At 39.2% G+C, this 15,894-nt stretch overlaps 1 protein-coding gene across 1 annotated transcript in view; it reads left to right on the forward strand.

Moving 5' to 3' along the window:
- GALNT12 (polypeptide N-acetylgalactosaminyltransferase 12) overlaps positions 1 to 15,894 on the forward strand; it is a 47,851-nt gene that overhangs the window by 15,006 nt on the left and 16,951 nt on the right. Inside the window, exons 5-8 of the mRNA XM_026841406.1 lie at positions 2,264 to 2,449; positions 4,817 to 4,934; positions 12,032 to 12,208; positions 14,843 to 14,974. Coding sequence (XP_026697207.1) covers positions 2,264 to 2,449; positions 4,817 to 4,934; positions 12,032 to 12,208; positions 14,843 to 14,974 — 613 coding nt within the window. The remainder of the gene's footprint in view (positions 1 to 2,263; positions 2,450 to 4,816; positions 4,935 to 12,031; positions 12,209 to 14,842; positions 14,975 to 15,894) is intronic.

The following is a 15,894-nucleotide window of genomic DNA, read 5'->3' on the forward strand; positions in this document are numbered from 1 at the left end:
ACCTGGATCAGGCTTTCTTGATACTGTATATAGAAAACCAGCTCTCTTTAAAACATAATTAAAAACAAAAATCTTTAAGGTCAGTGGTTTGATTTGCATCCTATAAAGCTTACTGTAGACTTTGGAGAAGGACTGGAAATAAACAGCTCTATGCAAACTGGAGAGAGATTTCTCAAACTCCCTGTGTTCATTTGAAACTGCATCTAGAATAATATTTTAATTATTCTTAAAATTGTTATATTTAATTTGTTTATAAATGTCACACCGAGTGTATTCCAGATAGCTGAGGGTTAACTATGAACAGTATAGATAGTATGAAGAAAGGAAAAGGGATAAAAAACAAAGAGTAAGCCTGGTTTTAACGACTGTCCTCTGAAGAAACAGTACATGACTGTGGAGATGAGTCTGTAATTTCTTCACTACTTTAGCAAACCACTAGATGGCAATCTTGAGGAAGGATTTGGATAATTTAAATCGCCACCTGTAAAAAGTTAGGCCTAGATGTGTCTTGGAATTTTTGCTTTTGCTGCAAATGCAGACGTACATCTCTGAGGGGATGTTTTCATGGCATATTTGACTCAGATGTAGGGGAGCAATACAACAGTGTTAGCATTTTGTAGTGCAAACATAGTTGTATTTGTAAACTGCCTGTGATTTGTGCCATCCAGTTAATTCTTAACTTAAATGTGATGGCTTTTCACTTACCTGATTCTTTTCATAACTGAAATTGTGACAGCTACCTAGTTTTTACTCCTTTTACAGCAGCAACAAAGCATTTTTATGTTTTACTGGGATTATTTCCTCTGTGTACATGACATTTTCATTGCTTTGTACATAAGCGTTATGCAAGTGAGACAAGAGATAGGAATATTTTTATAAGTTCTTTTGTGCACTGTACCAAACAGTATTTCAATGGGAGATCATAAAGAAGGAAACAGCTGTGTCACATCTTCCCTCCAGCAAAAAGAGACCATTTCGTACTTAAGGCAGTCTTTCTCAGCTCAGACAATACTTCTTTGCAACTGCTGCTGTTGTCTGCTGCATTTAACCACCCCAAGCTGCTCTAATTTTAGAGTCAGAGCCCCTTGGTCAGCCTGAAGGTTTTAAGCTTAATAATCCCATGAGGAACTAGCCCCCCTTGAATGACAGATACGTCACAATTCTTTCTTGTTTGGCAGTGCTACGCATTCAGTTTTTTCTTCTCCTCTGGAATACACAGATCAGAAGATGCAGAGCTAAAACAAGTACCAGCATCTTAAAGTCAATCAAGTCACTTTGTTTCACTGAACTAACAGGAGATGTCTAAGACTAGTATAGAGAAGATTGCTAAAAAGTGATTTAGGAGAAAGACCTTAGTTTGAGCTTGCATGTTGGAAGCTGATCTCTCCTAGTACTGAGAGAGAGACCTTTCCAGAAGTTGAGGTGAAGACAGAGGAACCCATTGTCTTTTGTAAGGGCAAATGCTTTTGGAATGGAATCCAGAAAACCCTGCATGGTGTTGAGAAAAGGGAGGAAGGTGTTTATCTCTTTGCAGAAGTAGACGTGCAAGCAATGTCATCAGCACTTATGTATTCTAAAGATAGCTAAGATCTTTATCATACTAAGTTCAGCCTTGCTGATAGGTTTGTCATTCTGCAGTACTACCTTGCTTCCCCTTTTTTATCTCATATGTTGTCAGAGTCTCTGGGGACCTCCTTCGTGTATGTTTCATTCTTGGAGGTCTAATTCCCATGCCTCGTGGGTTTTTTTGTTTAAGTTCATGGCTTCTTTTTGAGTTAGTTATAGTGCTCGGTATAACTTTTTGCAGATGATCACAGTTGCAAGAACAATCATGACTTTAAAGGCCAAGACGCTGGCTTGCAGAACTATACAATCATGCTGCTCTCTTAATACCTTGAATGCAGCTACCTGTACAAAACAAAATACACATTTTAATTGAGAATGTGATGCTGGCTATGGCAGCCTAGCCAGATGCTGAATGTGTTGTCTCAAGCCACATGACATGCCTTGCTTCCCCTGTCGAGGAGCATTGATGCTTGCCAGGTGCCTACAGTGGAGTCCATCCTGAAGCATCCTCCCGATGCATCCTTAGGAAGAAATCGGTGGTTATTCTTGTAGCCATTATTTCCTTGTATTGCAGCATGAATTGAAAAGGAGCAAAGCTTTATGTTTTTATCTGTTAAACGTTCTCTGTTCTTCACAGTTCTAGTTTTTGAGAGAATTTTCTAATGGAAGTCACTCTCTTCTTTTAAAAACATACTAGGATTGCAGAAGAAGAATCAGCAGTTGTCTGCCCTGTTATTGATGTTATTGACTGGAATACATTTGAGTACTTGGGAAATGCTGGTGAGCCACAGATTGGCGGATTTGACTGGAGGCTGGTCTTCACTTGGCATAGTACCCCTGAAAGAGAACAAAAACGGAGAAAGTCCAAGACCGATGTGATCAGGTTAATTTTTATGCATCTTATGAAACTGTGAATGTTACAAGTGGTTTTGATTTAACTTGGAAGTGCCAGGTGCTGAAAAATATTTGAGAAATGAGCATATTACTAAAAAGTACATGTTTTGTTTAGTTCCCCTTTTTTCCAAAATAGTTCCTGTTCACCATGCTCCTGGAAAAATATTGCTCTAGAAGCTGAAATTTCTGTGTAATCTTCCATATGGAATCCTTACTGTGCAAGTAGTCTCTTGATTTCCACAGGCAGACTCCCACAGACGCTTACCAGCACACAGAAAGGTTGTAACTGATTAACTAATACTGAAGGATGTCCTCTGTGCAAAGCAAAGAAATCCACTTTGTAAAAAATGTATCATGGTCAACAATGAAAAAAGGAAAAAAAAAAAAATCATCAATCAGTAAGAAAGCAAAAGTAGTTTCAAAGACTTTATCTGTGCTGTATAGTGATAGTGGTGGTTCCTTGCACTGTTTTCAAAGGTAAATGAGTTTGCTAGTTCTTACTATGAAATATTTATTTACTATGAAATTTATTTACTATGAAATCTTACAGCTCTATCCACCGTAGTTTCTATGAAGGGCTAACTCTCAGGAGCTCATGTGAATGTCTTCTTTGTGGGTTTTATTTTTGTTTTATTTCAAGACAGTTTGCAGGCAGTCGGTATTATTTGTCACCCCATGCTGTATTTTTAGGAGAGGAAAGGTAAGAGTACAAAACAATGCATCTGGAAAATGGACACTGTAGACAAACTCCTGACAGTTGAGGTCTGTTACGTTCAACGTGGAAGTTGCTGTATTTCAGCAGTGTATTGTAAGAAATGAAGCAGCTGTTTGGCATTTTTAACATCCTGATTTTGTTGATCTATGCTTTTATTTATAATGTGTTACCTTATGGACTGCAACAGATACAGGATGATTAATTTTTCTTAGTCTTTTCTATACTGGGTATTATTATCGCTTATCAGGATAATAATACCCAGTACTTCACAAATATTAATGAACTTATCCTCAGCTGAAAGAGTTGTTTTTCTTTTTTTAAAATGGTAAAAGTGAGACAGCAATTTAGTCTCTCTCAACATATATTAGTCCACATTCTCATGAGTTTCAAAATAGAGTAAATGTTTTTAAAGTCTTTAGTTTAAATATGATGCTTTTCCTCTTCACAACAAGAATAATTGTCTTTGGCATGCCAAGGGGAAAACAATGAAGGATAAAGCTTCAAAGTAGCCTGAGGACTGTGAGCTCAGCAAGTGTCTGGAGAAAGCAGCAGTGCCAAGAGCGGTGTCACTGGCAGCTGTCTTTGGAAAGATGAGACCTGGAGTGAGACAGAAGAACTTGAATGGTTATGGAGTTTGGTTTTTTTCCTTCTGTCTCACCTCATCTCATTCCATTCTTTGAAACAACATATGACAGTGTAAGACTGTTTTGCCTCAAAAAGATGGCTGGTAAAATTAGTTTTGACAGATTAAGAGTAACTGATCACTGCACCTAGTATTTGTTAATATTTACCTCAACAGCAGTTTAGCAAAATTCATAAAGTGTCAGCTGAATTTAGTTCCAACAAGCGTTATATGCTTGGCACTTTAAAGAGGATCATTTTCTGAGACTGTGAACAATTCGGAACAATATTGAACAAATACAAGTTTATGTATGTATGCACACACTACCCTACTGAAAGTACATCCCTTAAGTGCGCTGTTGCTTGGGCCTTGTGGTCTTTGATGAGGATCTGGCCTTGCCCCCTGATTTATTTTTTTTCCCAAACTTAGTAAAAAATGTAAAAATTACAGGTGGGCAGATCTTCTTAGCAAATTAAAAAAAAAAAGATCTCCTTGGGGCTCTATTTATTTAATTCTCCTCAATTGATGTCTGGGAGTTTTTCCACTCAGTATTAATGGGATCAGGAATGTTGTTATTAGTTTCTATAGCACACATATTTGTTTACTTATTACATAAGTGAAATATATAAGGATACTCCACTTCGAATTTCAGAGCTGACTAATGTAATTCTGTCACAAAAAAGTTATGTTCTGCTATGTGAAGGTAAGACACTAGTTATTTATTGTCACAAAGACACTGTGATTGCAAAAATTAACACAGTGTTTATCTTTTCTGATTTCATTGTTACTTTAATACATTCTGGAGCTTGTTTCTGATACAATTTTTTACTACTAGTTTAAATTTCAATGGCCTGATGATAACAGACCAATGGCTGACTGTTACTTTGTACCCAGAAAAGACTGAGAAAATGGAAAATAAAAATATACTGTATTTTTTAGTCATTGCATTGGTTTGGGTTTTTGGGGTTTTGTTTTTTGTTTCTTTTTATTCAATTCAGAGTTACTGTTGTCTTTTATAGGTCTCCAACCATGGCAGGTGGATTGTTTTCTGTGAGCAAGAAGTATTTTGATTACCTTGGTTCATATGACACAGGAATGGAAGTCTGGGGAGGAGAAAACCTTGAATTCTCATTTAGGGTAAGTGTCTCAATTGAAAGTTTTTGTTTTTTTTTCATGAGAATAAAACCAAGTTGCTTATTTCTTTCTTCACACCCTTCTCCTTAATGAGAATATTTTGGGAGATGTTTATAGGAATCTCTTTTCCTTGTTCTCACACTTCATTGTAACTGTATTTTCCTTTCAAATAGCCATTTAAAAATAATTTTTAAAAATGTGTCTTTGTTTTGAATGCCAGTATAAAATGTAAGTAGTGGTGTGATATTATCAGATGAAATTTACTTTCTGTGGCTTGAAGAGGATCATTGGAAAGAAACATTTATAATTCTCTAATGTGACTTGGAACTTTCTGTCATTGATGGAGTGAGCAGGAGGTAGATGGTGGCAGGTACCAATGGGGCAGGACAAGCCAGCCCCTGCACATCTCTAAGGGTTTATTCTGTTTCACTTCAGGAAAAGTTTGTATAAAGTTTATAAAAAGTGGTGGGAAGAATCTCCAGGAAATGTAGAGGTGTATTCCACTGGAGGCTGGACCAGTGCTCAAGTGTTAGGCAGATAGCTGGAATGGAAAGGATTTATGGTAGGGGAAGAGATAGGAGATACAAGACAGTCCAGACTGATGAGTAAAAAAGTCTTGTCCTCTAACTCTGCTGTTGCCTGTGCTGCTGCTGATTCCACTGAGTGTGCTGTCTGCCTGTGGTTTGCCCTGTGTCACACTTAACCTTGCTGAAGAGTCCAGTAGTGGCATAAGAGGTACACTGCAGGGCCATTTTTGGCTTGCAGGGAGCAACTTAATAGCCTGTATTTCCCTTGTCATCAGGTATGCTTTATTGTCATATTTGCATTTCTTTGTGTCACTGGATTGTGGGACAGGAGGGCTGATATTTTTGTTTTGTTTATTATCAGGTGACAGCAGATTTCAGGGATAAATAGCATTTTAATGTTATAAACCCATTTTCTTGAGAAAGGAGACATCATCAGACTGTCATTTGATGTCTGCTTGTTAACCAGAGGGGTATAGAGTCTTCCTAGCTTCTGTTCCTGTCTCCTGCTGCCTGTAGTGCAGAAATCCTAGCAAAGGTGGTACAAAAATAAGGAAAGAAAAGGATAAGGGAGGATAATAAGCACAGACCTAGATTTGACATGGTTTTTCTCTGGGATGGGATTTCTCAGCTAGAATCACTGTTTGATCTAACTCATGACCACCTCCTTTCTCACATAGAGAAAAGTTTCTGGCATATAAGTTCAAACACACAACCTATTTGTCTTGGGACAGTAAATTCAGCAGGCCTTTGCCTGAAGCTCAGAGCATCTTACCCACCCCCAGGAGCCCCAGGGGCTGCTGAAGCAGGAGTCTTCCAGTTCTGGTGTAGCCTGTATGTTCCAGGGGGTCCCCTCTTTCCACTTTCTTTTCTGTGGGATAATTGCGTAGTCACAGGGTCAGGAGCTATGAAATAGCTCTTGATGAAATTATTTTTATGCCTCCTTCTGAGGGGCTGCTCAGGGAGTCAGAAGTGGCAATAGATTGGGTTTGTACTTGGGGGGCCAAAGAAATGATCATGCTCGTCATTGATTACAACCTAAGGTAGGTTAAGCAGGAAAGCAGCCTGGTGGTGAACACCATCCTCAGCTAACTCTGACAAGGGAAAATTTTTGTCTTGCTTACTGAGGGATTGGAAGGGGTGGTGACAAAGAGGGAGTCATGCAGTTTTGGGTACAGATGCTTGCTGACCTAGGGCTTACTGTGTCTCCTACTTTCTCAGCTGTGACACTACTGCAGCAGACAAATAAGCAGAGACAGGAGACTGTCATATTAGCAGCAAGCTACGTCAGAACATGACGCTATCTCCCACAAATGTAGCCTAACAGTAGCAAACATGTTGGATATGTTCATCTCTTGAGCAAGACTGGCTCTTGCAGGCACTTGTTTGTGTTTGCTAGTGCAAGTGCAACCAGACTGAGCATCCATGAGGTTGAGAGAATGCTGCTTTTGAAAGCAGTACTACATGCTCTGCCTCTTAGCAGAAATTTGCACCTCTCCCAAAGCAGCAAGCTCAGAAACAGACGCAGTTGACAGAAGTGGACATTACAGGATCTGCTTCACGTTGCTGAAGCGTTTGCAGTCTTCTGTGACCCTGGTTGCCACAGATTTGATGGCACCAAAATGGTTGCCCCCTAACCAATAGGAGTTAGGGGTAGCACCACCCCAGCTGGCAGTGGTTTTATCCTCTGCAGTGGACTGTGGGGGCTTGTTACAAGGAGCTGTAGAAGCCTAGAAGACAGCCCTCTTGGCATGCAGTTCTTGGCTTTCTGCTCTTCATGTCTTGCTTTTTGGGAGACATGGCTCGCAGATGGGACAAGCCTCACCCCTGTCCTGTATGACATTTTTGATGTGGTTCCCCTGAACCAGGTGTTTGACACCAAGGGGTTCAGCAGCATGTATGAGCAGTGACTTTGCTCCTTCATCATGGAGAACAGTGGTCTCCTCATGGGACAGAGAAAACATCAGAAGCTGCCTAGCATGCAGGAGAGTCACAAAGGAGCAGCAGCCGAGTCTGCAGGAGCCAGTGAGCTGGGGGTTGTGGGCAGACACGCTGCCGTGGCCCACCGAGGCTGAGCAGGCACATGTGTGCACCAGCCCGGGGGCTTGGGGCGACTCTCCAGCAGCTGCAGGCGTGCAGCGTGTCATGCACTTCCAAGAGCAGGGATGTGGTTCATGGTAGAGAGGTGCTTAAATGAGAAAGCAGAGTGGGAGCTTTGGTGCGAGGTGCCTGCGGGCAGATCAAGAGGCTCTCTTCTGGGCGGCCTACAGTTTTGCAGGACAGACTCTGGAATGGCCAGTGGATATGCCTGAATGTGTAATTTTACTAGTGTAGATTGCCAGTAGGATCTGGGCATTTGGATCCAAACTGTGCACAGTGTGCTTTCCTCTATTTGATTTCAGGACCCTGTACTCGTGATTCCTGCGGTGAGGGTTTTTGTGGGACAGAGCAGAGTGCTATGATGTTGCTTAACTGGTTCTTCTGGCTGCCTATGGTGCTGAAAAAGGTCAAGAGGAATAGATCAGTGTTAATTCTGTTGTCGCCGTGGTATCTAGACTTGCCACATCTGAAAATTAGGAGCAGGGATACTGAAAAACATTGTAAATTAATTCACTGTTCTTCTCATTTCTGAAAACACCACCATGATGACATGAAAGGACTTGTCCTTAAACCTCCTCTTTCTCATACTACAGTTATAATAAACTGAAAAAATTCTCTGTGGTTTTGAGAGGAGCAACAAGGACAAAACTTCGGCTAAAAGCACGATGACTAAGAGAGATGAAGGCTGTGTGCTGAATGCAGGATCAAGTCAATGTGCCTTGATTTCAAATTGCTTAATGCTATTTGGCTGGATAAAATTTCACTTCATGGGCATAATGGGCATTGAAACTCCTCTGTCTGAGGGATGCAGAACGTGTCCTTTCATCTTCCCCCTCCTGTACATGGAGCAAGGGGAACGCCGTTGTAGCTTTTTTCCACCTCTCTCCTCTTGGTCCTGCTAGTGGCACGGCAATGTAAGTTTATTTCTGGGGACCACCGTTTCTTACACCTGTGGTCTGTCCTTCAACCCACCATCACAGCATGAGAGGAAACCACGCGTGTGCAAAAAGACAAAATTATTTAATGGTTAAGTCCTTTCTTCTGTTGGAAATTTCATTGCTGATAAGCCCGAATGATATACCTCTGCCTCTCTTTTCTGATCATTTTGTATTGTTTCTTTCTGTCTGGATCTGGGAATGTGTCTTGTGTTGGGAGCAGCCAGGATGGGTTCATGCAGCTGAGGAGGCTCCTTTGCCTACCTAGCTCCCAGCAGATCGTGCATGAGCACCAGCGCCACGCCGGGCAGTTCAGCTGTCAGCCAGCAAACTAAATTGCAGGAGAGGGAGGGGCAGGAACAGAGTATTTTCTTCAGTTTGGCTTTGTTTAGGAGGTAGCATACTTTTTTGTTTGTTTTTATTTCTTCTAGAGAGTCCTAAAATGTTAGAATGGAGGTGGTAGAGCTTATAGAGCTTTTCTTACTTCATTGGCCCAGCATTAGGTCAGTTGTCCAGAGACCTTGGCAGGGGTAGGGATCACAGGGCAAGATCTGAACATTTACTGTAGCTTTCCATAATGCCACCATCTGTCTCTGAAAGGAAAAGATATTGATAGTCTGCATGCATCAAGAGGAAAGTGAAAGTAAAAAGGAATGTTACCTTTTTTCCTTTTAGTGGTGAAGAAAACAGGATGCTCTTATAGTGAGAGCTGCGAAGTAGCCAGGCCTAGTAAAGAAATGTATTTTCATGCACGTGAACATGCAAAATATACGTGAAATCTACTGTTCTCTGTTACAGAAGACTGAAGTAGTTTTGGGGGAGAATCTTCTCCAGAGTCACTTATTTAGCATATAGTAATCAACTTTGGTATCTCTGTTGAATTCCTTTCTTCATTTTACAGCTCTTCATTAGTATCTGATTTTATATAGAGGTCAAAATGTTTTCCATTAAAATAAAAACAAATAAACCTTTTGAGGAATTGTTTAGGTGAAAAATATTTAATTTTTGTTTGTAATAGGAAGATAAGAAGTTCTAAACTTAATGAAAGAAGCAGTGAGCATTTAGTGAGCATTGCTTAGCAACTTAAAGGGTTTTTTTAGAGAAATTCAGAATTTTAATTATTGAAAAATCAGCTGTTCTGGCATTCTCTTTTTGGCGTCAGTTTAACAGAGATATGTTCAGTCTGTTACTCCATTTAAATCAGACTTTATAATGACAGAGTAGAAGAAAGTGCTTCCTTCTTAACTGTGCATTTTTACATCAGGAGTTTTTCTGGTCTGTTCCTCATCTCTTGTTTAAAAACAGGTCAAGACAGTAATGATCAATTTAAAAAATGCTTACATGGAATATAACAAATATGGAAGTTATTAAACTTTAATTTCAGTGGTGCTTAATATTTGCTGACAAACATCTTGTGTGATAATTTCAACTTTAAAAAGTAATATTGGATATAGAAATAATAATGTAAGAAAGCTATTGTTTTGAAACAAATCTCAGAAAGAGATCTTAAAGTGAAAGTGGGTAACTGGTTTCATAGCAGCTTTCAAAATGGCAGTAGCATAACATACATGTGAAAATATGCAAATTGTTTAAAAGATCAGTACAGAATTCTGGAGTTCTTGTATAATTCCTTTCATCATCTTTCTGTTCAAATGACAAATATACTGCTTTGTCAAAAAGCAACAAAAAAGAAGAGAGAAACCTCTCATGAAAAGCAAGAAATGAAAATTTAAAATCCAGGAAGTAAAGTTTATCCAGTGCTCCATATAGTTTCATAATGAATTACGTATACCTTTAAGGCAATTGTTTGTTTTAAAAGTAAACATATGTATTAGAGTGCTTACAATTTTGTTACAACCACATGTAAAGGTCTTCATTATTATCCAAAACAAATCAAATGAGACAATGTTCATTACATTCTAAATTAAGAAATTTGACAGAAATCCTAAATAACTTAAAAAAAACCCCCCAACCCTCAATCAACCCAACCCAAACACCAACCCCCCTCAAAACCAAAATAAAACCCAGCCTGAAGACAACATCCATCATGTGTATTCTGAAAGCCTTCATCTGTAGTGACTTTGTGGATCCCTAAAAGTCTCAAGAAAAGAGGTAGAAGAAGTCTCGCCTGATCTGTTGTCATTAGTTTTATTTGCTACCTCGTAGCTTTCACTCCTGCTGTGTTCATTTGAATAACATGTAATTAAAAATGTAGTTGTTATACAAGAAGGTTGTTGGGGAGCAAACCTCTCAACCCCTTAAACATATCTCAGTGAATTTCCTTTGTCCTCCATTTATGAAGGAAAGGTGAGTGGCCACCTATGCATGGTTGAATACACAAGGGACTTTAGCTCACTGGAGTCGATAGTTCTCAAAAAAAAAAAATTGTGCGGGAAGTCTGTTGGAGCCATTGGTGAGAGCCTCAAGCCTGTTCAAGTGCAGCAATGTGTCCTGCTTTTCCTCCCATCTGACAATTTCAGAAACTTTGTTTCAGGCACCGGAAACAGGTTTCAGTCCAAAACAGGTTGTCTACCACATTGTGCATAGTATTAAATGGAAAATGTCTAGCCATGCTTTCCTTTCATTACATCAAACTTGAGTCAGTGGCTGTGTGGATGAGCTGCCAAAAGTCCATAATTTTCAAAGGTGATGAGAATAATTACAGAAATTTTTCAGAGTTGAGACCAGTGTCCCTGCTTGGTGGTCATTCATGGGCTTTATCTCCAGGGCCATGTATTTCCTGACTTGGAGAGCCAGAGGCATGAGGATGAGGGCAGAATGAGTTCTGCCAATTCCACATTCAGGTTCCAGTACTTTTATTGACAGCAAGTAGGAATATTGGTTTAATAGAAGAGGTTGTTTCACTGATCTTGGCTGGACCACCATGGGTCAGTTACAGATTTACTTTGCTTTTTCCTTTCATGCACTGGGTCTTGGGTTCTTTTCCCAGCTTTCCAATGAAAAAGATTAGTTATATTTTATCACCAGGCACCCATACCTCTCTTCTGACACGGTGAACACAGAAATGGAAACATAACTTGCAATTCTCCAATAATATGACGAGCTTACATGGTTCATCAAGTAAGCTGTCCTGCAGAATACAAGAGTAAGTTTCTAGTAAGAAATCAGTCACTGGTTTCTTTGAGGAGGCTATTTGTATGGCTAATTCGGACTAGAAAAATGGCTCTTTTGTTGATATTGCCCATATAACTTCAACTGTAGACCACAGTTTGACCTGCAGAAACATTGTGGGCCATTTCTTATCATGCCTTCAGAGAAAGTAAAGCTAACAAAGGGATAATTGCACACCACATAAAACCGGAGGTGGGGTTGTCTCCTTGTTACTCCCAGTGATTTGCTCTGAGTTCACAAGGTTGTCATTTAATCTCATTAAATAAGACACACAATTATTGTATGTGTTGCTTATAGTACACTGTAATGTTCCTGGGAAGGTATTATCCTTTCAAAGATTTATTGTTACTGCATCCTTCAGCTTGCAAAGATTCAAATTAATGATGCACAACGTCAATTCTTTGTTCAGATATGGCAGTGTGGAGGAAGTCTTGAGATCCACCCTTGCTCACATGTAGGTCACGTTTTCCCCAAACAAGCTCCCTACTCACGGTCGAAAGCTTTGGCAAATAGCGTGCGTGCAGCTGAAGTATGGATGGATGACTATAAAGAAATTTACTACCATCGAAACCCACACGCTCGCCTGGTGAGTTCAAGTTCTTGGAATTTCAATAGAATTTGGTTTCAGTGTAATAACATGAAGTGCTTTTTTGTGTTTATTTCTCCTGAAACTTTTTCCCAAACAGAATAAGTGTACATATAGTTAATCTTTAATTCCTTGGAAAAAGTGAGAAATTCTGTAAGACTAGAAGAAGGCCACATTCGTGTCAGTATTAAATGAATGAATGAATAAATGAAAGAATAAAGTTAAGCAAGGTGACCCAAGTCAGGAGGAGCTGTTTAACCTAAAATGTGCACTCCTTTGAAACAGCTGATACAGGATTCTATCAGTAAAGAATTACAGAGGCGGCACACAGTTAACAAATGCTAATCAACAAAGTTCAATGGACAGTAGATCTTTAAGTGTGCAGCATGGTAATAATCTTTAGCAAAATTACCTGTCTTGTGATAATTGTAAAACTTTGGCCTGATGTAAGACAAAATGGATTTTTCTGTTTGATTTACTGCTGCACAACGTTTGATTTTAAAAAGAAAAAAAAAAAAAGAAAAAAAGAAGAAAAACCCAACCCCAAAACCCCTCCAAAACCAAAAAACAAACACCAAAATCAATATTACAAAGATTAATTAAAATCAGTCCTGGGAACTCAGGTGAGATTGTTCCTAACGAAGTGTTTGAAGTATCAGTTCTGTTTTTTAAAAAAAATAATTAATGTTTTTATTTTCTGTGAGGAAAAAAATAGCAGACCATTTGTTTGCAAAATTTTTCAGGAGCTAAATACTGTGAACATTGAATGGGTCAGAACAGTAAAGCTGTGTGCAAATTCATAGCTTGGATATATTTATCGTGAGGGGCCTGTAGGCTGGAAGACAGTAATGCTGAAATATCTTCCCAATGTCTAGAAATGACTTATATGAACCTCTGCCACAAAGTCCAGAATTCAGGCCGAAAAGAAGTCACTCTCTGCTGTTACTTGTTTCTGGAGGTGCTTAATCTTCTGAGGTGTTTCTCTTTGCACGGAAAGTTTTCCGAGTGCCAGCTTTCTGATTCTGTGCATGGGGAGAGCTGCCCTGTGGTGGGCTGCTGGGCAACCCACCTCTAGCTACACCAGACCAGAACTTAGGGACCAGGCAGGAGGACAGGGAGCTCCCCATGTGTTTGAATGGCCTACCCCAACAGACATGCCAGGGGAAAAAATGCTCTTGAAACCATTAGGCTTTTAAAAGTTATGCTGGAGGACACTGGGGAACCTGAATTTGGTTAGCTTCCATCTCGTGTTCCTTTGGATTAAAGGGGGTAATTAGATTATTATGGTCCTCGCATCTGTAATAATTGTTTTACTTTAACATCATAAAGAGCCATCTAGGTTTTATTATTAGAGTCTGACTTCAAGAAAAATACACATTTTGTGTATCTGAAGATGGGAGCTCACAGGCAATGCCAGGCTGATTCTGCTTGTCATATGCAAAGAGAAAACGGCAATAAATGCTCACAGTTTTTCTTGTGAAGTTCTGGGCAGCTGATGTCTACGATGACAGAAGTTTAAGGGATAGTTGTGTGTTACTGTAGGGAGTTTTGCATATTGGCATGTTGTAACACAGTGCGTGTAAACATGTAAGTGGATGCAGGGTTTTTTTGTGTGTCTCAAAGCTGCCACCAGTGCACTCTGGTTTCTGTAGTACTCTATGCACCACTTGTTGCAGCAGTTGAATTCAGACTCTTCTACTTCATCTAATCCAAATAGTCAATTCTGTAGCATAATGGAAAAATGAGTGATGCTATGGCTGCAGCATTTGTTTCTATAAAGTTTTGCTTAGAGATTAATGTTCAGACCTCAGAGCTAATATGACATGCTGTTTGTTTATTCAAGCAGGCATCTCTGCCTCTGTTTTATATCTGCTTTGTGTTTTCAGTGATACTTCCACAACTTGGAGAAATGCAAATATATTTGTAGTTTTATGAAAGTGTGTCAAGTGACCTGTAAAAATCTGGGGGCTGCAAACAATAGCTTGTGCCTGACTATCTGAAGTCCCTAGTCAATATAAAGATAGATTTTTGAAGACAGGTGTGAAAAGATGTGAACTCCGCTTCAGTCTATAGACAGGGAAAAGTCTGCAATTAAAGTTTTTCTCTGGAGGTTTAAGATCTCATACTCCCCACCCCATAAAAACTATGAAGTTCAAAGGAAGCATTAGCAGATTTTACTAATTTCATCAGTTAAGTATAAAACTGTCTGTACAGGTAATTTGTAAATGGATAGTGGAATAATGTAAAATTCTCAACATTTGTTCACTGCCTTTGAGATTTTAAATTATCCAAATAAAGGAAGTTTTATTTTAAAAACACCTTCTAGGTTCCCAGTAATCTGTATACAAGGACTTCCTTACTTGCAGATTTGGGGAGTCTTTTCAGACAACTGCCTTCTAGAATATTTTAAAGTTTTACGTGCATCATTCCAGATCTTTTTAGTCAACATTTAACCAACGTAAGAATAATGAAATCAAATTCAGCACCCAAACATGGGGATTTTTGCTGGCTAAAAGTCCTACTCATTGCTCTAGCATACGGTTCTTAATAATGTATACAGATAATTTAAAAGAGAGCATCTGTTCTGGTTGGGTTTTTTAAAATTATTTTTTTCTTTTTTTTTTTTTTTTTTAGGAACCATATGGAGATGTGACAGAAAGGAGACTCCTTCGAGAGAAGCTGAAATGTAAGGACTTCAAGTGGTTCTTGGAGAATGTGTACCCAGAGCTTCATGTACCTGAGGACAGACCGGGCTTCTTTGGAATGGTATGTGGCTGCATAGAAGGGGCCTCCTTGTGGTTGTCTGATCTCTCTCCTGTTAACTCAGTCTGAAGGTATTTTTTATGCTGAAAACAGTTTGGGATTTTGATAGAATTCAGTTAGAATTGGTAGGCTTTAAAATGTGGTTTCTATCAGAATCTCTATTCTAGGGGATGCTGTTTCTAAAGGAGTTGTGTGAAAGGGTAGGAGAACAGGTAGTGTTGACATGAATTACACCTTCCGAGTGACATCTTAGGAGTGTTAAAGGCAGCAAAGGATGACTTTTTAATTTATCAAAATGTTGCATAGCAAAAAAAGAGCACCACAATGTTCTGGGTTGTAGTTGTCAACTTGAAAATAGAGTGTGCTTTAAAATATGTGTTTGCACACTTTATCTGATGCTCTGATGACAACAGAGAGAGAGTTGGTGCTCCTAGATCATATAGGATTCTGCATGTCAAAACTAGCATGTTAACTTTTTAATCTGGAGGTCACTTTAGACCAGCACAGGATCACAAGCCATTTTCATTGATTCAGTATCAAATCTTCTCTTTTTTTAAGAGTTGACAACTTTCCATGCTATTTGTAGCTTACAAATAAATATAAACTATAGCTCCATGTATATCACATTACTGTAATCTCATTTGGAAGGGATGAAGGCAGAGATGATGCAGCAAATACCTGCTTCCTCTGAAAAATGAGCAGATACCTGCTGTGTGTCTTATTAGGAAGACAAGACTGCACCTTTCTGCCAGGCAAAGATGTATAAACCTTCCTGATTACCAGATGTATAATCTTCCTGATTACCAATGCCACATTGACTTAGAAGTATTTTTGCTGGTACATCGATCACTCTGCAGATCTAGCTAAGCTGCATTCCCACATTGCTGCATTGCATCCAGCCCATATCACAACAGTCTTGTCTT

The sequence above is a fragment of the Athene cunicularia genome (assembly GCF_003259725.1).
Source record: "Athene cunicularia isolate RWA chromosome 2 unlocalized genomic scaffold, athCun1 chr2_part1, whole genome shotgun sequence".
Classification (NCBI taxonomy): domain Eukaryota; kingdom Metazoa; phylum Chordata; class Aves; order Strigiformes; family Strigidae; genus Athene; species Athene cunicularia.